This window comes from Sorghum bicolor, chromosome 3 (genome assembly GCF_000003195.3).
Source record: "Sorghum bicolor cultivar BTx623 chromosome 3, Sorghum_bicolor_NCBIv3, whole genome shotgun sequence".
Classification (NCBI taxonomy): domain Eukaryota; kingdom Viridiplantae; phylum Streptophyta; class Magnoliopsida; order Poales; family Poaceae; genus Sorghum; species Sorghum bicolor.
In genome coordinates this window covers 5,585,676-5,608,340 of record NC_012872.2, presented here as the reverse complement: position 1 = coordinate 5,608,340, position 22,665 = coordinate 5,585,676, and the positions used below count along the sequence as shown (strand labels likewise).

The window sequence follows — 22,665 nt, the reverse complement described above, 5'->3', positions numbered from 1 at the left end:
TTGTAACATTTTTATGATTTTTTTGTCTCGATGTCTCATTCTTTTTTTTAAGACGTGTTCGTCGAAATAGAAAAAGAGTTTCTAGTTTATATTGGCTATACGTCGGGCAAATCAGAGAGGCGAACACGAAACACGTAAGAGAGGGAGATGGGAGAGGAGGAAGTCATAACAGCTCATGGTGGGCATAATAAACCGAACCAGAAGAACCAAACCAAAAAACAATTGGTTCCTTATTCGGTTCCAAGTTCTAAGAATCAAAATAAACGACAAAAATTTGGTTTCTACTCTCAGATAACCAAATTAACTGAAAGAACCGAAATTCATAAATTTTACTTCACTTGATAGTAAGTTTGATTTTTGTGTTATTTATGTTATTATATTGTTATTGTTCCCTTATGAATTATTATTATCTAAATTAGAGATAGCATTGTCTATATTTGCTTTAAAACTAGATAGGGTCCCCGTGCTTCGCACGGGCGGGTTTTTTTAGAACCCGGTACTGTACGATGATGGGTGTAACATTGACAAACCCGATAATGCGGATTAGTAGACTTGGTACTGTGCAGACAAACCTGGTAATACGGATTAGCAGATTCGTGGCCTACCCGGACCATTCTCTGATGGGTTGGTACTGTGCAGACTAACGGGTAGTACTGTGCAGTGACGGATCGGTACTGTTAGTTAATGGGTTGGTCCTTTGTAGCGATGGACCCGTTACTGTTGGTTAATGGGTTGGTACTGTGGGTGAATAGTGATCTGGGTGAGGAAAAATAGTTAAATGAACAGTGCGCAATGAACGGTGAAACCTGCTGACCACGTTGGAAGATTTTTTTTTTGGGTTCCAGAGCCACAACGAAGGGCTGAGAATGTCCGAGAGGTTAAGGACGTGGCAGGTATCAAACGGTTGGACCAGAGGCCAGATCGTATGCATGGCATGCATGGACTGTAGATCTACCGGAATCTGCGTGGGGGGAGAGCACTGTTGACGAATAGTACCACCGTAGTACCCACGTTTATATAAGTTTAATAGATATAGCCCTGTTTAGTTCTGAAAGTGAAAAATTTTCAGTACTGTAGCACTTTCGTTTGTTTGTGACAAATATTATCCAATCATGGACTAACTAGGATCAAAATATTCGTTTCGTGATTTCCAACTAAACTGTATAATTAGTTTTTGTTTTCGTCTATATTTAATGTTTCATGCATATGCCACAAGATTCGATGTGATAGGAAATCTTGATAACTTTTTGGTTTTCAGGTAAACTAAACAAGGCCCTATTGTATTAACCTTTGCTGAAAAAAACCAATTAGTTCGGCTAGAACCGGATCCAGTAACCCAGAACCCAACGCCCGCCCGACGGCAGCTCGCATCTGATCGTGATTTCGCTGGATTTTTAGCCAATTCCCCGATAGCATCGTCGGTTATTGGAGCATGGCCATTATTAAAACTTGGCAAAAACAACGACAGCGACTTGACGAATGCGGAGCGAAAAACACAACGCGAACAAGAACGGAAAGGCGACCAGCACCAACTCGACGAGGACGACACTTCAACCGTAGGCCGGGCCGCCGGCGTCAGCGCCGGTCACTTCAAGTGGAACACCGGTGTACAAACCGCTTCAAGATCCTGATCAACTCCTCGTTCGCCTGGCCCCACCGCCGGACGGAGAAGCCGTGCTGCTCCCCCTCGAACTCGGCGAGCTCCACGTCCTTCCCCATCTCCCTGAGCCGCGCCGCGTAGAGCAGCACGCGGTCGCGGAGCACGTCGACCTCGGGCGCCTCGACGAGCACCGGCGGCAGCGCCACGTTCTCCAGGCCTGGACTGTCGGGGCCGAACGGGTTGGCCAGCGGGTGGTCCAAGCTCGCCCCGACCGGCAGCGCCATGCGCCAGAGCTGGTCCGACATGGCGACCGTCAGCGAGACGCCGTCCGGAGGGTCCGACTCGGTCGCCGTCCGCTGGACGCCGCCGAGGAACAAGGACAGGAGGACGTGCCCGGCGAGGCGCACCGGGGCGAGGTCGACCTGTCCGGAGCCGGCACGGACCGCCAGGTGGTGGGTCAGGTTGGCGCCGGCCGAGACGCCCGACAGGAACGTCCGGGCGAAGTCGGCCGACTCCGCGAGCCACGGCTCGGCCTCGGCACCGGCACCGACACCGCCTGCGGCGGCGAGCGACGCTTGCCCGCGCAGCCAGGACAGGAACGTCGCGCCGTCCTCGATCGCCGCCGGGAGGCGGTGCTCGGGGGCGAGCCTGTACTGGACGGAGAGGACGAGCGCGGGGAGGTCGGCCGCGAGGCGGCGCCGGAGGTGGTCGCCCCCTCCGAGCTGGTTGTAGGAGCCGATGCAGTAGCCGCCTCCGTGGAAGTGCACCAGCACCGGCAGCTTGATGTTGCTACCTCCGTCGCCGGCGTCTGCCGCCGCCGGCCTGTACAGGCGGACCTTGAGGCCGCGTGCCGTGTCGTACACGGCGTCCTTCCACTCAACCCCCGGAACGTCCGGGAACGGCTCCGCCGGCATCAGAAGCGCCTCGTCGCCGCGGACGACGGTGCCGTCGCTGAGGAGCTGGACGGCCCCGAAGAAGTCCTCCACGACGTGCGGCGCCGCGTCGCCGGACATGGCTGCTGATGATCGTCACGAGCTGACGTGTGGATTGGATTGGATCTAGGAGGTTGTCTGGGTGGATTGAAGAGGAAGAGTGGAGGTGAAATTGAAGGTCGTCGTCGTTGTCTTGTTTGCTCGCGCACTCGCATCTGTGTGGATTCGGATCCGCATCATCGCAGGCACGTGGACAAGTGGTGGCCGGCGCGTTGCCTCGTTGTCTGGTTGAGATCGAGAAACGCTCTGTGTATTTGAAAAGATCAGGAATGCCATCCGGGCTTTATTTTCCTTATTATTATCACAACTACGATTGATATTTTGCTAAAAGAAACTACTAGTGATATGGGCCGATGTTAGATTAGGTTAGGCTAGCGCGCGTGGGCTAGATAATAAGCTTGAGATTCTAGCCCATTTTGTCAAATGTTTGTAAATAGCAAAATTCTTACAAATCCTTGAAGCCAAGTGAACGGGAACTACCAACGGCGGAGATTGTTCACGAGGGGCGCGGCGTTCCAACTCTACTAGTTTGGATGTTTTCCTGGATTTCGTTTGTTTGTGATAATATTATTTAATTATAAACTAACTAAGATTAAAAAATTTATTTCGTGATTTACAGGTAAACTGTATAATTAATTTTTATTTTCGTTTATATTTAATGCTTCATATATGCGCCGTAAGATTCGATGTGACGGAGAATCTTAAAATTATTTTGGTTTTTGGGGTGAACTAAACAAGGCCTTGTTTACTTCCGTCCAAAAACCTAAATTTTTTCAAGATTACCTGTCACATCGAATCTTTATACGTATGCATTAAGTATTAAATATAGATGAAAATAAGACGAATTTTTTGAGCCTAGTTAGTTTATGGTTAGACAATAATTACCACACACAAACGAAAGTGCTACAGTGTCACGAAATTTTTTTCTTTGGGAACTAAACAAGGCCCAAGGCCTAAATAGCGAACCATCACCCGATGCCAATTCGGTGGGTACAGAATGCAAGGATGTGAAATGTGAATGCGATGCATCTGACCTCCTGGCCGTAGCACTCTATTGCTACCAAGGCCTTGTTTAGTTTAAAATTTTTTACAAAATAGAAATAGTAGCACTTTCATTTGTATTTGATAAATATTGTCCAATTATAGACTAACTAGGCTCAAAAGATTCGTCTCGTAAATTACAGGTAAATTAGATTTATTACCACGACTTTTTATTATAGAATTTTTGATATAGTATTTATGTAATTTTATTATAGACAACTTATCGTGATAAATTTTATATGTATAAGTTATGGTATTTGTAAAATTGTTATAAAAAATTATACCTGAAAATTTTAGGTTGAAAATTATTATCATAAAATATATAGAAAAGTCTTCGTGCTAAGTTGTGTTAAAAAATTATGATAATTTTTTGCAAAAACTGTATAAAAGAACATGATAAAAATTATGCTAATAAGTTCTACTCTGCAAAATATCATATTGTCAAAGATGTGAATATAAGTTGTGGTAATAAGTTAAACCCAGCGTAATATTATGCATAAAAGTTATGTGTATGACTCGGTAACTTTTCAAAAAATAGAAAGTTGCAAAAATATTTTTTCTAGAAAAGAACGTTGTTCACCCCAAAAATAAAAAACTTTTCAAGATTTGTTGTCACATCGAATCTTTCGGCACATGCATAGAGTATTAAATATAGACGAAAACAAAATTTTATTTCACAGTTTGCTTATAAATCGCGAGATAAATCTTTTGAGCCTAGTTAGTTTATGATTGGACAGTATTTACCAAATAAAAACAAAAAATGCTACAGTACCCAAATTAAAAAAAAGGGAACTAAACAAGGCCTAACTTATCCTTCGCTAGATTTGAATGTAGTGTATGACCGCGGAAGTGGAATTAGGGTGCAATTTCAATGCTGATTTTATGAGTCCCTAGGTATGTTGTTTGGTTTCTAAACCTGCCTGTTGGAGTATGTGGCTTTTTCTCTATGAACAATGAATAAATAGAGGAGTTTCCAAAAAAAAATGAAGCAAGTGAAAACTTTATGTGACGGTTATTCGTTCGACTATAGACAGTGTTCAAGTCCAGCCTTCCATGTTCTATACTCCTACATGGAGAGAATCAAGAAGCAAGGTGCCAAGAACACAACACGTTTTTATTAGACCAACCACCGCACTATTACTTGCACTCCGCGCAGTTCTCTCCGTAGACAAAGCGCGGCACGACTCGGATCATCTCGCTGGTCCCGTGGCTCCATGGCTGGCGGGAGAAGAAGGCGTGCTCCTGCTCCTCCAGGACGACGACCTCCACGGGCTTCTCCATCTCCTGAAGCCTCGCCGCGTAGCGCAGCACGCGTTCGTGGAGGATGTCGCGGCCGGCGGACACCACGAGGACCCGCGGGAACGCCACGGCGCCCAGCGCGGGGCTGCCGGGGCCGAACGGGTTCGTCACGGGGTGGTCCCTTGTCGCGCCCACGGGGAGCGACAGACGCCACATCGTGTCGGCCATCTCGGTCGTGAACGACGGCGGCGAGACGGCAGCCGGCGGCGGCGAGGGCGAGGCCTCGGCCGCGGTGCGATGGACCCCGCTGAAGAACGGCGTCAGCAGGACGTGCCCGGCGACGCGCAGCGGGGCGAGCGGGAGCTCGCCGGACCCGTGCCTCACCGCGACGTGGTGGGACATGTTGGCGCCCGACGACTCGCCGGCCACGAACACCCTGGTGAAGTCGGCCGACTCGGCGAGCCAGCGATGGTGATGATGGGCGCCCGCGACGCCGACGGCCGTTGCGTGCTGGTCGCGTAGCCAGGACAGGGCGGCCGCGGCGTCGTCGATGGCGGCGGGGAGGCGGTGCTCGGGGCCGAGGCGGTAGTCGGCGGAGACCACGACGGCGGGCAGCTCCGACGCGAGACGGAGGCACCCGGAGTGGAAGTTGGGCTGCGAGAACGTGCCTAGGCAGAAGCCGCCGCTGTGGAAGTACATGAGCACCGGCAGCTTCTTCTTCTTCTCCTCCTTGGCAGCGTCGCCAAATGCGAGTTCATGTGCTGGTTCATGACCCTCGCGTATGTGTTTTTGGTCTTCTTGTTGGGGCTCGTTGCAGTTGTGCTAGTGCTTCCTGTCCTTTTGGTCCCAAGGCTCATAGGGGTAGGGGTGTCCTCGTCATCTGCTCCTTCGTCATCAGATGTAACTTCATGCACTTGAGTTGTTGGACCAGCAGCTGGAACGTACGATGAGGAGCCATCAACTGTGTTCCCGGCAAACATCTCGTCGAGCTGATCTAAGTACGGAGGCAGTCCATTTGACCTAATCTTCATGAACTCGCATTCCTGCAGGCAGTGAAACAATTACATATTGTTGGAGCTGTACAAGTGAATTGCAATGTATAGTCCATGAGACACATACCGTAGCGTTGTCGTTCCACCACTTGTCTGTAGCTTGGATGAACCCGTCGGCATCTATGTTAACTCCAGTGTGAGTACGTGCAAGGTTACAGAACCTCCACAGCTTCTTAAGGGTCCTCTGCTTGCCCTGCAATTGTTCCCTATCGTGCAGCAAACCTGTTGCAGCATAGTACCTACTGCTCAACCCCTTCCAGCCATATTTGTTCATTTGGCCTCCAGAGCAATTCCCATGGTGCATCTCTAAAACATAGCACTCGTAGTACTTCATTAGGTTATCGGTTGTCCAATTTGCTTTGCTCTTGTGGACCTAAACCGTGATAACCGAGAGCACAAATTATATATAACATGAATAACGTAATCTGATAATTTCAGAAGACTATGAATGAAGGCATAAATCTCGTGGTATCATAAACATGTTGAAAAAACTATCTTATTCAAATAGGTTGGTTTGCGGTTTCTGTTAGTGTTTGTTGTGGTGTATCATGCAAAAACTATCTTATTCAAACTTAAAGAATATGGTACACATGCAGAGCATTGAACGAGCAGATCATTGAAAAGTAGAGCATTGAACCACGCACTGTAAGCATCGAACTTATAATACAATAGAACATGCAACATTTATAAAGATGGGGCAGGGTGTTTTGTACCTTCCCGACCGATGCGTGTGCACGGTGACCGCGTCCTCGGCCTCGTGATGGCGTGCGTGCAGATCGGGGGTTGCTGCCCCCGTCAGCAGACAGCGGGCCGCCGAAGCCGTCCTCGGCTGACGGCTCAGTTTGACCCGTTTGCCGAGGCGGGCGGAACAACGGACGCCGAGAACCGCCGACCGACGGAGCTCGAACGGGAGGCGGCATGAGGTCCCTGCTGCCGCGGAGATGGTCGGCGTAGTGGTCCACGTCGTCTGGCGCCCATTGCTCGCCAGCGTTGATGTCGAGGCCGTCGAACCCTAGGTGCGGGTTCGGGTAGGAGCTTGAACCAGCGCCAGAGCCGAAGGGGCTTGGACCGGAGGAGCCCCAGAAGTCGCGCGTCATGCCGCCGGCCCCAGATCCACTGTTGTGGCTCCGGTTGAAGGCACCCTGGTCGCCGTCGAAGCCGCCGCTGCCATGCCCAGCCATGGTTCGCAAGGTACAGGCGAGGAGAGTACAGGAGAAGGGTGGATCTAGTGGTGGAGCACGGACGCGAGGGAGGAGAACAAGGCGGCGGCCGAGGGCACGGACGGGAGGGAGGAGAGCAGGGCGGCGGCCGGTGTGCGAGAGTGAGCGGATAGGGTTAGGGTTCGTGCGGGTGGCCGCGTATAACACCGCTCGCGGCCGGGCGTGGATGTTTGGGCTGGCACCGATTTCGGCCTGTGAAACTGGTACCAAAAAATTTCGGGCCCGTTTACTTCCAAAAGGCCAAATTGCAATTTTTTTTGCATTTCGGCCCAAAATTTCGGGAAGTAAACAAGGCCCTTGTTTAGTTGGTATAAAGTAGTTTTGAAATGTCACATGGAATGTCATATGAGGATATCGTATCAATGATTGGATACTAATAAAAAAATTATAAAATACGTCAGTAATTCGTGAGACGATTTTATTAAATCTAATTAATCAATTATTAGCGTATGGGTTATTATAGCACTTTATTGTCAAAACATATACTAATTTGGTTTAAAAAATTTATCTCACAAAGTTGTTCCAATCTGTAGAATTAGTTATTTTTAGTCTATATTTAATACTTCATGTATGTTTCTAAATATTTGGTAGGATAATGTGTAAACTTTTGGGGAGGAACTAGAAAATATCATGTCTTGTTTAGTTTCCACCTAAAAACTTTTCACCTCATCCATTGAATGTTTGGATACACGCATCTCTAAACTAAAAAGAGCCGGAGGTCATCGTCAGCCCCACGCTAATCGCCCCCCTCGCGCTAATTGCTCCCCTCGCATGCTAATATCCCGGGCTCGAACCCACGCACCTCCCCCTTACGCAACCGCCGCCCGCGCACGACTCCACATCCGCCCTCGATGCCCTCCTCTCTGTGCATGCTGCTCCCCTCGCTCCCGCACCGAAATCAACCACGCACTCCCCTCGCTCCCGCATCAGAAAGGAGAGGACTCCGGAACGGGCGACGGCGCGCATCCGCCTCCTCCGCCCCGCCTCTCCCGCCCTGCCTCCTCCGCATCCGCCTCTCCTCCGCACGTCTCACCTCTCATCGCAGCCCCGCCTCCCTCTGTCGTTCCTGGCCATTGGCCTTCTTCTTCGTCGCCGGCTACGCTTGTGAGGAGGGAGGAGGAGCCGCAGCTCGTGGATCCAGGTGCAGCGGCGTCCGTCCCACCGTCCCGCACCTCTCGTGTGCTCAGGTGCCCTGCCCCCGGTGAGCTCCCTCTGCTGCCTGTTTTTTACTATCCGGATCTACCAACCTGTGCTCCTGTGTTGTGCCAGAGATTGGGATGAGAAATTTGCCAGAGATTGGGATTGTGTTTATGTTGATTTTTATGGGAAAAGTGCTTATTAGTTGTTCTAAGCTACAGCCCTACCACTTCTCGTAGTCTAGGTGTTTGAGAAAATGTCTATTTTTGGGTCGACCTGCAGTTTACTTGCAGCACTGAGTTCTTTGTTGATTAGATTTCAAATTTGTATCTTCAATTGATTAAAGAATTGGATTTCATATTTGTACCTTTAGTAGATTAAAGAACACCTACAACGTGTTGCATTTACTCTTTTTTAACTTATGAAACCATGAATCCTAATTTTTCCTGCATCCCTTATTCTTTTTGTAATTTTGCAGGTAAAGCCTCTTTTGGCTGATTTAGAAACGAGGTCAACTTTTGAAATGACTCAACGAAACTAATCAATATAACCAAATCCTCAACCCTAAACACTGGACACCGAATCGTGGCTGGCCATGTCGAACGATGGTAGTGCGCGGTCGACGGTGAGGAGCGGTGGCATCAAGGCCTGCCAAGCCGCTGTGTGAGTCCGAGCTCAACCATCAGCGGCTTCATGCTTGCATCGGCCTCCCCAAAGATGTCGATCCCCACTGCAAAGGTGATCTGAAACCTCCAGCTTCCCCAATCAGTATATTCATGTGACGCAGAAGGTTCTAGATTGGAGGAAATTCCATCATTGCTTATGTGATTTTATTTTAGGACATTTTTTGCTCTTTGAAATTGTTAGCATGTGCATAGATATGTGGTACAACTTTTGGGTTTAAACTGTACGGCGTGATGTATGTGGTTCCTTAACAGCCATAAATCATATCCAAAGAGTCATTGTACTCCTGATAGATATTAAGATACAAGAAGCACCTTATATTGGCCTACCCATTTTTACCATTAACAAGACTGTTCCAGAGTTAGAATACCAAGTCCCTGTTATGGCAGAAAGATAATTCAACTTCAAAGAATATTCACAGTATCTTACATTAGAGACTGGAGCTTTCAAAGATCACTGCAATGTGTTTTTACAGTTTAACTCTTCCTGTTACTTGCCTGCACACTAAATTTTCTTAGAGCAGTTTAATATAGATGCACAATTTGACAATTGACTAGATGGTATTTCCATTTGTAAAACAACCCTATGCTTATGGACGTAGCAGTAAAACAAGGAACAACAATGCTTTTGTTGATTGGATTTTGCTATTGTTGGCTACCTGCTACGTCTATATAATTGATTCTTTTGATTTGTTGGAGGTTCTTTATTTAAGTAGTCTTTTAAATTTGCTTGCTCGGTTTAGAATTTGATGTTTTTCTATTAATGATAACTTAGATGTATGGGTGAATTTGAGCATTTCGATGATATATAATATAATGGCAACTTAAAATTTTGAAACTCCTCTAATGCACGACCAGATGCCCCACACGCTAGCTCTTGTTCTATGTGTAGTGCAAGTCAATTGTTTCAGACCTTGTGACCATGAGCTATACTCATATCTACTAGCATTCCTCAAGTGACTATGTTTCTGCTTTTTTTTCTTGGTCATTTCTCTGAAACATGTGCTCTAAACTGAAACCAGGTTATCCACTCCATTCCGTTGGTTTTTTGGGTGGGTTTGGCTGGGGATTGGATCTTTTTTTGGGTACTTTTGCAGCATGATGCATCCCGTGAAGACTGACTCAGCTCGTTGAATTGGTAGGGATCGAGTTCTTGGTAGCCGCCTCCAACAACGTCGTGGAATCACCAACAATGCCAGCGCCCACCGAGGTAGCGCGTACAACTCTGGTCACCGAGGAGGCAGTCGTAAACAAGGAGTAAGTTGCCAAACCATCCTAGGAACAGAGAATTATCTGCCCACTAACAATTAAATGCAATAATCAGATATTTTAATAATCCCTTTTCACTTTGCGGTAAATTGGTGTCTGTATGGTAAAAATACACTTATTATGTCTCAGCAATCACATGAAGGTCCTAATCAGTTGCTCCATAATGTTTACTATGCCAAATGGTTCCAGTAATTTTTATGCAATGCTATTATTTTTAACTGATGCCTAATAGGATCATGTCTGATTTTAAATGATGCCTAATAGGATCTTCATACATGAGTGTTTAAAATGCGAAATCTCTGTATACTAACATGAAAAGAAAAATACAATTTAGTATGCCACCACCGGCTCCAGTAATTTAGTAGTGTTTAACATAAGGTTTGTTCCAATTGTAAAGTTATGAAGTATAATATAAGAATCAACAGCCAAGTCATGCATTGTTATCCTGCACTTTCTACATATAGTTAGAGAACTAACATGTTACTCATTTTTGTTGTGCAGCTATTTGCAGAGCACAAAGACAGAACTTATTTGTGTAGATATTTGGATAGCAGACAGTTGTCTACCAAATATAATCTGTGCATCCAAAAAATCAAAGTGGTATGGTGAATTTGGCAACAAATTATTTATTTCTGATTCAGTTTCTCTTGTATAAAGGTGTCAATTACTAATGCTATAGTTTACATGTGCACTGATCTATTCTGTAAGTAGATACTCCTAGGTCCGTAATATGTGAGCATTGCATTGCCTGCACTCCTATTCTAGATGTTCTGAATTAATGAAGCCTGGAACTAATGCGGAAAATTTCAGTGTTACTACTGTCTGCTTCAGTTCTAGGTTCTAGATGTACATCATAATATTTTCGCTTAGTAATGAGCCACTTCAAACTTGGATCAACCAAAAAACAGTGAAAGGGGGCAATACCTAAATGTGTTTATTTGAAGCTTTAGTTTCCTTATTAGCCTCCAGCCCCAAAGATGCCTCATTGCTGAGTCAGGCAGCCTATTCTTGACAGAATTCCCTCCATTTTAGTTTAAGGTTGCCCACGCTGCTCCGCTACTATGCTCAGTAATTTGAAGGACAAAAGAATACCCAGGCAAAAAAAAAAAGACAATGATATTGAGTGGTAACAGTAGGCAGCCAAGTTTTGAAATGTTGACACCTAAATCCAACCCATCCTACAAGAGAGGCCCTTAATTAGACACCAGCACAGGAAAAAAAGCTTAAAAATAAATACACTGCACATTTATGTCCTAAGAATTTACCACTCATTTAAGTTCCTTGCTGCAAAAATTTATATGTTATAGCTTGTTGTTAACTGGTCACAAGAAACTCTCCCCTTGACTGATGCAGTTTGGAAGAGATTCTTTGTTATGTTATAGGAATGGGTGCCCAAGTGTCTTATGTGTTTCATTCCGAGTGGAAATTGCATACAAAGTTCAAGTCAGTTGTCCAATCGGGTGAAATAAGCTTGTTGTGATTTCTTTGTTTGGATCGAAGGATCAATGTTAAAGTTGCCAAAAATCATTCCAACAATATGTTATCAACAGATCCCTTTTTCAAAGTTGCATTTACTATTTTTGTGAAGGCAGTTTCTCAATAATTAAACTGTCGGCCGGCCATGATCTGCAGGCTCCATTGTTGGTTGTAAGGATAAGGATTATATTGTTATTTCTTTGATATTTCAAATGTTCAGGGAGATGCCCAACTAGCAAAGGTGAGTGCCAGGTTTGCTAGCCTATACCTGAACTATTAAGTCACGTTTGCTAGCAGTATATATATCTATACTCAATGAAATTATCAATTTTAATTTTTGTTGCATGTCATGATATTTTTTTATATATTTTAATCATGTGGATGTACGTCATGAAATTGAAAGTAAACCCGTAGCAACGCACGGGCACTTAACTAGTGAAACATTAATATATAAATAAAATAACTAATTGCACCGTTTGTATGTATTCTGCGAGACTAATCTTTTGAGCCTAGTTAATCCACAATTAGACACTAATTACTATAGTTACACATATGCAACAGTATTCTAAAACTTTTTAGGGTGCGAACTAAGCCCTTAGGCCTTGTTTAATTTCTTAAAAAATTTGCAAAATTTTTCAGATTTCTCGTTATGTTGAATCTTGCGGCACATGCATGGAGCATTAAATATAGATAAAAAAATAACTAATTACACAGTTTGTATGAAATTTGTGAGACGGATTTTTTGAATCTAGTTAAGCTATAATTAGATAATATTTGTCAAATACAAACGGAAATATTACAATGTACATTTTTGCTAAATTTTTGGAACTAAACAAGGCATGATATAGTGGATATGATCACGTGTAGTATTGTAATACTAGCATTCTGCATTCGAATGAAAGTTTACGTGGACTTGTAGGGTACGGGGTGGTTACACCAGCACGCGATGATTGTCTGTGTTGGGAAATAGACGTGGAAATTGGAATTGCTTTGTTGGTTCATAGTTTTTTTTTGGCCTTTTGCAGCGAGGATGTTCCACGTTGATAATCCATTTTGTATAGGCATGCGAACTTGCGTGGGCTTTGCCGTGGGAAAAAAGTCCTTGTACCTGTACCACTTTCCCCCGCTCAAGTATGATCATTTCTTTCCGCACTTATTAAATCGAATGTTTGTCCTCCCATCTCTTATAAAACTCTTTTTTTTTGCAAAGTACTACCTCAATTCAAATTATAAGATAATTTAGCTTTTTTAAGATACACATCACATTAATATACATTATATTTAGATATATAATAAAAATAATTCAAAGAAACTATTTTCTTTTTAAATTTCTTCCCTCTTAGTAGACTTTATCGAACCATTTCACTGAATTAATAGCATAGATTCATTTTTCTATTAAAAAATACTGTCAGACAGAGCTCTCCTAGATTTATCATAAAAGACGCTCAGAGCTCTACCAAACAACTTTATAAATTGGACTGCGTTGATGGTTCAAAGGTCTAATTAGGGATGAAAACCATTAAGAATAAATCGATATGAGGCCAAGTCATTTTTATTTTCATATATTTTTTTTCCAAAAAATGAAATTGATATTGTCATAAATGAATATAGCATCAATATTTAGATAATTTAAAAAACAATAGTAGTCGATCGAAAAAATACATCGATAACGATCAGAATTCATGAGAACGGATATATATAACTCGAGCTATCTCATATGACAATAACAAATTAAGCCATAAATTAACAAGATTACAAGCTAAAAGCATACACAGAAGCTAAAATTACACAGTTCATATCATCTTAGATCTTAAAACAGTGACAAACCATGCAAGTACGGCAACTCTTTGACAATGGACGCAAGTTTTGCAGAAAAGTGTCACAGGTCTTCAATTTACGAAATGAAGTGGATCTGAAGTTCTGAAAATTGTCGTCTCTGTAGGATTTTTAAATTCTACTGCACATGGTTGTGCTTAAAATTAACGAAATCCAATGCATTTAAGCCGTGAAAGAGCTTATAGAGCAAGTCTTCAAGTTCATATGACGAGAATATCGAAGTCCAGAGCATGTGCCGTGCACGCGGGTTTCGGGTGAGCGGCATAGCATACGTTACGGTCTTGAACAACAGTATACAACAGGCTAGGCAAATGGATAACAGGATAGGTCAATGAACTCTACTATAGAGCGTTGTCAGTTGGTTAGTGGTCACACTCACAGGTAAGTTTAGACTGCTATCTTGATACAATCCCCCCAACTTTTGATCAGAGGTACTGTACCTTTCTCTAACAGTTATTCCTATAAGTATTTAGGTACACATAATTTTGGGTTATAGCTACAGAAGGACAAATTGCAGTAGCGCCTACTGCATCATATACAACCAAGCTTATAGTAGAGGTTACTACAGAGTTGACTTAGAGACAACTAATAAGGCATTACAACGACATAAATTAGAGAAAGCGTCTGCAATAATTCACGCAAGATATCAATATCATCATGCTGACTCGTCATGAACAAAAGATAACTTTATTAAAGTTCTTACTTGCCATGAAATGCTCAATGATGAGGGAAAACAAATGAGTCTTCAAATTACAAAAGGAGCATATTTTCTCTAAAAAATATATAAAAGGAGCACCAGATATTATATCCCAACCACATCTGTTTGTATGCATTCATAAGTAGAATCACATCCAGGCCCTCGTTTACTCGCCATTCATCAAGCAGCTCCTTAAACACTAGTTGACCTATTCAATTCAGCAGCATATAATAACCTTCATAATGCAGCACCAAAAGTATTTGTGATATCATCGAACAAGACAGGTGGCACAACAATTAAGACGAAGTCAATATATAAAGCAAACGGAAGAATCTCCTAGCTTTGCTACTCAATTAAGGGAGTGTTTAGTTTCCCTTTTTTTTCAAAAAAAATTAGGTTTTGGTCCATCATTTTACATAATAAAACTAAACACCATGTAATTTTTTTGGCAAAAAGATAGTTATTCTCTATTTTGAATTTTGACCTCAAGAGGTAAAAAAAACTAAAAAGAGCCTCAAAAAGCTCTCATGAGGACAATAAATTCTGCATTTTGAATGAGACTGAACATGATCCTAAAAATTTTGGCATTTTGTATTTCATCACTCCAAAGTAGTTGTTATTTTGTATTCTATAAGAAACTAAACACCTCCTAAGAAAAAAGATATAAGTTCAGTCGAAGGACATGACGCACTTGCATACCACACAACGCCCGGGCCGTTAGCACCTAGCGACAAAAAACACGGCAAAGGTCTGTAAGTTATTGGCATAGAACACAGGAGTCATGTAGAATAAAACTGTACCTGGGGTTTTGTCTGCAATAATGCCTGTGTTCCTGTTTGTTCAAAAAAAATGCTGCCTGGGTTTAAACAAATGTGCAGGCCAGAAATTCTATCAGACACAGAGTGCGACGGCCTTTCTCATATATTTAAGCAAATCATGAATGGCTTTACGTCATGCAGTTAGAGGGCAAAGTTGTATATAATGCAGGGACAGGAAGGTCGATTCTATGCCAACAATGAGAAGAGAAAGGAGGGTATTATGGCTAGGAAGGATAATAAGGTGCCAAGAGGGTTCATACCAGTTCTGATAGGACAGGGGGAGGAGAGGGAGAGGATCCTCGTGCATATGGAGCAGTTCAAGCAGCCATACTTCATCGAGCTTCTTGATCTGGCGGTGCAGGAATTCGGGTATGAGCAGCAGGGGATCCTCCATATCCCCTGCACAGCTGAGGCCTTCCGATCCATCATTGGTGCCATCAGAAAGCCCAAATCATGACAATTGCTGATGGCTCCTGCTGCTCCATTTCTCCTCTTGGTTTCTCTGCAAATGTATTAGCTTAGTTCACACAACTATACAAGGAACAAGGTTGTGTAGGAGGTGTAAAGGTTTCTGCTAAATTGTGGTTGTAGGGAGGTTGACCTCCAGAGCACACTCCACTGTCCACTTGCACAAGTACAAAGCAAGGGCTGTAAATCCGTGTCATGACTCATGATCAAATCACTGCAATAAGTTGATACGATGAGATTTTTTCGTCCAAAATTTATGGCTATTTGCACCCATCTAATCAACAGAGTTCAAAGCTCCAAGAAGTACTAGAAATGGACTTCGGAGCTCGCTATTCTTCTTTACTGCTTCTTGTATATTCCCTTTCCAAGTGAAAAGGATAACAGTGTGTTTTCGTCGCGGTGGTTGTGTCTCTCGTTCACGGCACATGTATCAGTATGCCAATATGGTCATAGAACTTCTCTATGATGGCCAACTAAACAATAATCTGCCTGCTGGAAAGCTGCATTTGGATTTCGAGCTACAAACTCTTTGCCATGGTTTACATGATTCAGACATTCAGTTAACCGTGGGCGCGACATATTTGTGGTCAAAGAATACAAAAGAAAGCTCTGTCCAGGTTCAGTTTTTTTTTTTGAGTGGATGTCCAGGTTCAGTTTTTTTTTTAAATTTTTTATTGAGCAAAATGTCCAGCAGTATTACATCACGCGCCTGTGTGCCCCTGTATGTATCCGCCTAAGTGCTGGGCTTCAAAGAAGAGAATGACGTTCCTAAGCGGGCTACCATTCATTTGGGCCTGAAAGTTTCTGAGGTCCGAATCACTCTCCACGATGGGCTGTGTGACACAGCCCGTTAACATTCGTGGAACCGACTGGTGGGAATTGGGCCCTAACCGTGGCCGAAACCACTAGATGGGGCCAGCGATCCTCATCGAAGCCCTCCCAGCCAATCACATCGCAGATCACCGAGCACGCGGATCGTCCCCCGCCAGCAGCGCTACCCTCACCGTCCATCCCGATCCAACGGCCCAAACTTCTCCGCCCGCCCGCGCCAGCGCCTCCCGAAATTTTTCGCCGTCCCTCCATGCCCGCCCAAGAACACCCTCCGCCACCAGTATAAATGCAAATCCTCCTCCCAAGGCAGACCGCATCGCCGTCGCAGCTTGCAATCTCCCATCCCCCGCCCAAATCCACCTCCGATCTCCCCGCGCCCGGCAACGATGGCCCGCACGAAGCAGACGGCGCGCAAGTCGACGGGCGGCAAGGCGCCGCGGAAGCAGCTGGCGACGAAGGCGGCGCGGAAGTCGGCCCCAGCCACCGGCGGCGTGAAGAAGCCGCACCGGTTCCGGCCGGGCACGGTGGCGCTGCGTGAGATCCGCAAGTACCAGAAGAGCACGGAGCTGCTGATCCGGAAGCTGCCGTTCCAGCGGCTGGTGCGGGAGATCGCGCAGGACTTCAAGACGGACCTCCGGTTCCAGTCCTCCGCCGTGGCGGCGCTGCAGGAGGCCGCCGAGGCCTACCTCGTGGGGCTCTTCGAGGACACCAATCTCTGCGCCATCCACGCCAAGCGCGTCACCATCATGCCCAAGGACATCCAGCTCGCCCGCCGCATCAGGGGCGAGAGGGCCTGAGCTTCCGCTCTCTGTTGCTCTTCCTTGGCCTTTCTGGTTCTGCAGTGCTAAGAACTACTTGTAGTAGATGGGCCGGACCACTCGTTCCTTGCAGTGTGCTGTCGTGTAGGAATGGTAATGTTCTGGATATGTTGGGTCTTGATGCAATGCAACGCAGTGTGATTGTCGCTTCTGGTTCTTGTTTATTGCAAAGGCTGCAGTGTGTGATATTGTGATGTGTCTGTTCTTTCTACTACTAAGAATGTGACTGTTACTATTAATGCATATCGCGCTTGATGGATTCGGATTTCGCCATATGATTATAACTATATAGTGGGGCGCGACCTGCCTCGTCCAGTTACTACTTCCCATCTCAATAAAACCTAGAATTCTTTTTTTTTGTAGAATAAAACCTAGAATTAACTCCCTTGATTGTCTTTGTTTTTTTAGAGAGAATGACACATTATATCTTTTCTTTTCTTCTATCCAGTACAGTAACAACGCAGCGGGCACCTTTGGGCCTTGTTCCGAAAAATTTTGGGAAATGGACACTGTAGCATTTTCGTTTGTATTTGACAAATATTGTCCAATCATGGACTAACTAGGCTCAAAAGGTTCGTCTTGTCAATTTCGACCAAACTGTGCAATTAGTTTTTATTTTTGTTTATATTTAATACTTCATGCATGCGTCTAAAGATTCGATGTGACGGGAAATGTGAAAAATTTTGCAAAATTTTCTAGGAAGTAAACAAGGCCTTGATCATAAATTTGAATTATGTTTTAGACCCTGATTTTGCCTAGTATTTGTCCTTTGAAAAAATAGTATCCACCCTTGACAAGAATATAAAAAATAAATAAATAAAGTGCTATGTAAAGAATTTGTTAAACCTTTTGGAACCAAACTTCCAAAATTTAGATTATTTGTGGAACGAAAAATTGAAAAATGGAACCATAAACCATGCCCAGGGGGTATCTATAATTTTCTAATCGACAAAACTTATTTTTTTAGCCAAAAAGTTCTCTTCTGTTTTTGAAGTTCATTCAAGATATAAAATGAAATGGTAGTTTCCTAGACTAAGGATGGCAGCGGATCGGTTTTGGTTCGGATATCCGCGGGTTTTGGGTCCAGCGGTTTTGGTTTTGGTGGTAGTTTTTTGTCCACGGTTTTCGGGTTCGGGGCCCCGAAACCGATCGGGTTTGGTTTTCCATCCATGGATATCCAATGGATATCCGAAGTAAATCATTGGAATTAAAATTTATATTTTATAATATGATAATAATAATTTATTTACTTAGATTATTAAATTTATTCAAAGTTAACTCATGAAAATATTTATTATTTGTTGCATCTTGTTTATATATGTGAATATGTGTCTATATATCCGCGGGTTTCGGATAACCATTCGGGTTTCGGGTATCCGTTCGGGTTTTGGGTATCCGCGGGTTAGGTTTTGGTACTAAATTTCCACCCGATTTGGTTCCGGTTTTGGTTTTGGGTTTCGACTTCGAGTTTCGGTTTTGGGTGCACGGAGACTCCACCCGATCCAAACCCGACCCGTTGCCATCCTTATCCTAGACTATGGGGCGGTTTAGTTCCTGATTTTTTTTTCAAAGTTTTCAAGATTTTTCTGTCACATCGAATTTGCGGTACATGCATGGAGTATTAAATATAGATAAAAAAATAACTAATTGTATAGTTTGCATATAATTTGAGAGACAAATTTTTTAAGTCTAGTTAGTCTATGATTGAACAAATAATTGTCAAATACAAACAAAAATAGTACAACAGCCGTGGAACTTCAATTTCGTGCACAGTAATTTTACTGAGGCCAACCGTACAACAGTTATTTGGAGAAAAAGCAGAAGCATATACTAATATACTGTTAAACTAATTAAGTGATCCACTACCACTAGTAAATGGTGCTAACGTTGACGTGTCTGAAACCGAAGTTGTCTGTTGTTCTGTAGACGAGTGTGGCCTCCCAAAGATGGTCGCAAGCAACCTCGGCAGTGGTGGCATGTCGCAGTCCAAGACGCCCTCCAGCACCTGAACCACTTCCGCCATGGTCGGCCGGTCAGCCTCGTCGTCCTGGATGCACCAGCACGCCACCTTGCAGGCCCTCTCCACCTCCACGAGATCCGCATCGCCGCAGAGCTTGTCATCCAGCAGATTGCCGACGCTGACTACGCCCGGCCCCTTGACGAGCTCCCTCGCAGCTTTCATGGGGAAGAACGCGACCTCCTCCTCCTCCTCCTCCCCGGCGTCGTCGCCGCCGTTCTCAGAGCCGCCGGCCGTGCGGTAGTCCTCCTCGCCGGCGGCGCTGTTCCTCCTCCCCGACACGATCTCCAGCAGCACCATGCCGTAGCTGTACACGTCGACCTTGGGCGTGACGGCCGTGCCGCTGATCCACTCCGGCGCGAGGTAGCCCTTGGTGCCCCTGATCGTGGTGAGCACCCGGCTGAAGTCCCTCCCGACGAACTTGGCCATCCCGAAGTCGGCGATCTTGGGGAGCATCGACGCGCCCAGCAGGATGTTCTCCGGCTTCACGTCGCAGTGGATGATCCGGTCCCGGCAGCCGTCGTGGAGGTAGGACAAACCCCTGGCGACGCCGACGGCGATCTGGTACCGGGTACTCCAGTCCAGGAACACACCGCCGCCGCCGCCGCCGCCGCTCCTCTGGAATAGGTGGATGTCGAGGGACCGGTTCGGCATGTGCTCGTAGACGAGGAACCGGCTCTCGCCCTCGCAGCAGAAGCCGACCAGCCTCACCAGGTTGACGTGCTGGATGACGCCGATGGAGCTCACTTCGGCTCTGAACTGCTTCTCCCCCTGGAAGCTCCCGTCCAGCCTCTTCACCGCGACGGCGGTGGAGTCCCGCAGCTGCCCCTTGAAGACGGAGCCGAAGCCGCCTTGCCCGAGCTTCTCAGAGAAATTCTTAGTCGCGGAACGCAGCTCTCTGTATGAAAAGGCCGTGAGCCCACCACCGGCGGCGACACCTCCTCGATCGTTCTGCTTGGTGTTCTTCCTCCTCCGGATGATCAATGCTATTGCCAGCACCAGCAAAATCAAGGCAGCAGTGCACGCACCGGTGACGGCGCCGATGATCACTCCTCGATTCGTACCTCCTCCTCCGGATGTCTGAAATTCTCTTGCAGAGAGACGGAGATAGAGAGTTCCTACGTCAGAAACAGAGTCGCCGCCGCCATTGCTCTGCGGCTGTTTCGCCTCGAGCAGCCCATCCTGCCAAACCTGGCACCCCTGGTTGCCACCATAGGAATACGCAGTGCACGAGCAGTTGTTCAGACACGCCGTGGAGCATTCAGATGAACTCCTCACGTTCTGCAAGGTACGCCCGTTGTCAGGCAACCTAATGCCGGGCATGGAGAAGAACCCATCAGTTGAAGACGGTGCACGACTGCCATTGCTGCTACCAGCACTACAATTCACTGGTGCATCTCTTACGCATCCTCCTGTCCGGTCACCCTGCTCCCAGTCCACCGGCGAGCTCACCGAGAAGCCCTTCATGCAGCTGCAGAGCTCCACCGCCGTGTAGCTGCACACCGTGAATGGTCCGCAGGCGGCGTACACGTCGCACGGCGCCTTGGGCCCCGCGTAGAGCGTGAGCCAGCCCTTGGACGCGCCGAGCCACAGCTGGTGCTTGTTCTGGCCGGTGACGTCGACGAAGTTGCGCGTCACCGTCGCCTCCGTGGTCACGTTGTACTGGAGGTACTCTTCCGTCGCGTCGTCGACGAACGCGAGGCTGAAGTTGGGCACGTCGCCGGCCAGCTCCGGGATGTTGCTGAAGTACCTGCCGTTCCACGCGCCGGTGGCCCAGTAGGCGACGGACACGGAGGACGACGAGTCGCCGCAGAGCTTGAGCACGAGCTGGGGTGCGCCGGGGTCGACCTCGAAGCAGTACCGCCCCGGGGACGGCGTGGCCGAGCTCCTCCTGGAGACGAGGCGGGTGGTCACGCCCGTGGCCTTGCTGAGCCCGAGCTTGGCGCTCGGCAGCAGCGTGTCGGTCGGGTGGTCGAAGCTCTGCCACAGCGTGCGCCGGGGCGCCGCCGCGGAGGAGTTGGAGACGTCGAGGAGGACGAGATTGCCGCTGTCGAGGAGCACGGCGATGGCGGTGGTGGTGCTCGTGTTGGCGGCGGCGGTGGTGTTGTTGTGGGCGGACCAAGTCACCGACTTGGTGGCTTGGTTCACGACGGCAAGGTCGCCTTCGCCGGAGACCGTGAGCTCCGGCGACCCGGCGTCGGCGTCGATGACTGGATTCGCGCCGTTGGCCACCCAGACCGTGGTCCGGTCGGGGACCGCGGTGAACCATATGCCGAGGTACCACCTGTCGGGCGAGCCGGCGGCGGCGCCGTCGGGAGCCTTGAAGAAGCCGAGCGTGAACTTGGTGTTGTTGGACACCAGCGTGGCGTCCCCGGCGAGCACCTGGCCGGGCGAGAGGGTGTCCGTCGTCGCGGCGGAGCGGCACGCGCTGAGGAGGCCGAGGACGACGAGGGTGGTGGGCAGAGCGACAGACATGGTGGTCGGTGAGCTACACCTGCGCTAAGCGAGGAAGGGCGCAGCCGCTGCTGGAGTTTTAACCTTTGGACGTGGTCAGCAGCACCACAAATGAAGTGGGGCAGCCGGCCGGCCGGCCGGCGGCTGACGAGGAAACTCGCCGTCTCGATGCCGACGATGGCGACGGCGCTGGTGGTTAATGGTGCCGCGTTTGTCCAGCCGCCGACGACAGCGCCACAGCGGCGTGGTCAATGGTGCGCTATTGCTTTGCGTCCTTTTACCGTGGCGTGGTTTGCCGCCGCCTTTCTTCGATTCGCCCGTGGAATTCAAAAGCCTTTTTCACGCGACGCACTGTGTGTGCCCAACCCCAGCAAAAAGGAAGGTGCTGCGACTTGGGCCATGTTTAGTTACTAGTTGAAAAGTTTTTAGAACTATAATATTTTTGTTTATATTTGATAATTATCTTTTAATTATAATTTAATTAAATTTAAAAATTATCTCTTAGACTACAGATAAATTATATAATTAGTTATATATATATATATATTTAATGTTATATATATATATACTGTAAAATTTGTGTAACCAAAAATTTTAAAATCTTTTTGGTTTCCAACTATAAACAAGGCCTGGCGGTCCATATGCGTCTTCTAGAGCCTGCATCGGTCAGGACGTCAGGTGGACCGACGTGCGTCTCTGCATCAGTGCGTTCAGCTGCCGCTATGCTAATACGGCGGCGGCGGCGGGCTGGGCCTGCAGCCTGGGCCGCTGCGCGCACGGAATCGATCTTGCTGGGCCTCCGTTTTGTTTCTGAGCGGGCAACATGGACATGGATGGAGCAGGTTGCCCGTGTTCACCGCTGAAACGAAGCTTGCAGACTTGCAGAGCACCACACGTGGCGTGCAACTAAACCATTTGGTTCGTCCCAATGAGCAAGTGAGCAACTCCACGAGACGACACCGCTAACCACTCTACGATCAAGCCATCAACATGTCCATATGCTCGTTATATATATAG

At 46.7% G+C, this 22,665-nt stretch overlaps 5 protein-coding genes across 9 annotated transcripts; 2 read left to right on the top strand and 3 right to left on the bottom strand.

Moving 5' to 3' along the window:
• LOC8075136 (probable carboxylesterase 15) lies at nucleotides 1,260-2,854 on the bottom strand. The gene has a single exon (XM_002455131.2). It carries the CDS (start codon nucleotides 2,611-2,613, stop codon nucleotides 1,591-1,593), a length of 1,023 nt encoding a protein of 340 aa, XP_002455176.1. The 5' UTR covers nucleotides 2,614-2,854; the 3' UTR covers nucleotides 1,260-1,590.
• Nucleotides 4,618-7,105, bottom strand: LOC8059129 (probable carboxylesterase 16). Its single transcript, XM_002455130.2, has 4 exons — nucleotides 6,833-7,105; nucleotides 5,992-6,297; nucleotides 5,787-5,915; nucleotides 4,618-5,694 (listed from the first exon to the last, which is right to left on the bottom strand). The coding sequence occupies exons 1-4, from the start codon at nucleotides 7,103-7,105 to the stop codon at nucleotides 4,771-4,773; spliced, it is 1,632 nt and encodes a 543-aa protein (XP_002455175.2). The 3' UTR covers nucleotides 4,618-4,770.
• LOC110434218 lies at nucleotides 7,947-12,884 on the top strand. 5 transcript variants are annotated; one of them, XR_002451693.1, is made up of 5 exons: nucleotides 7,947-8,345; nucleotides 10,107-10,221; nucleotides 10,735-10,833; nucleotides 11,587-11,950; nucleotides 12,629-12,710. XR_002451693.1 is itself a non-coding variant. In XM_021458071.1 (5 exons), the coding sequence occupies exons 1-4, from the start codon at nucleotides 7,996-7,998 to the stop codon at nucleotides 11,911-11,913; spliced, it is 612 nt and encodes a 203-aa protein (XP_021313746.1). In that variant the 5' UTR covers nucleotides 7,948-7,995; the 3' UTR covers nucleotides 11,914-11,950; nucleotides 12,735-12,884. The 5 variants fall into 5 exon arrangements, 3 of the variants coding, with proteins under 3 accessions (XP_021313745.1, XP_021313746.1, XP_021313747.1); XM_021458071.1 differs by lacking the exon at nucleotides 12,629-12,710 and adding an exon at nucleotides 12,735-12,884 and having other exon boundaries at nucleotides 7,948-8,345; nucleotides 11,866-11,950; XM_021458072.1 differs by having other exon boundaries at nucleotides 7,948-8,345; nucleotides 11,866-11,950; nucleotides 12,629-12,705.
• On the top strand, nucleotides 16,668-17,420 carry LOC8075135 (histone H3.2). Its single transcript, XM_002457275.2, has one exon. The coding sequence runs from the start codon at nucleotides 16,746-16,748 to the stop codon at nucleotides 17,154-17,156; it is 411 nt and encodes a 136-aa protein (XP_002457320.1). The 5' UTR covers nucleotides 16,668-16,745; the 3' UTR covers nucleotides 17,157-17,420.
• Nucleotides 18,928-22,024, bottom strand: LOC8059127 (G-type lectin S-receptor-like serine/threonine-protein kinase At2g19130). Its single transcript, XM_002455129.2, has one exon. The coding sequence runs from the start codon at nucleotides 21,667-21,669 to the stop codon at nucleotides 19,024-19,026; it is 2,646 nt and encodes an 881-aa protein (XP_002455174.1). The 5' UTR covers nucleotides 21,670-22,024; the 3' UTR covers nucleotides 18,928-19,023.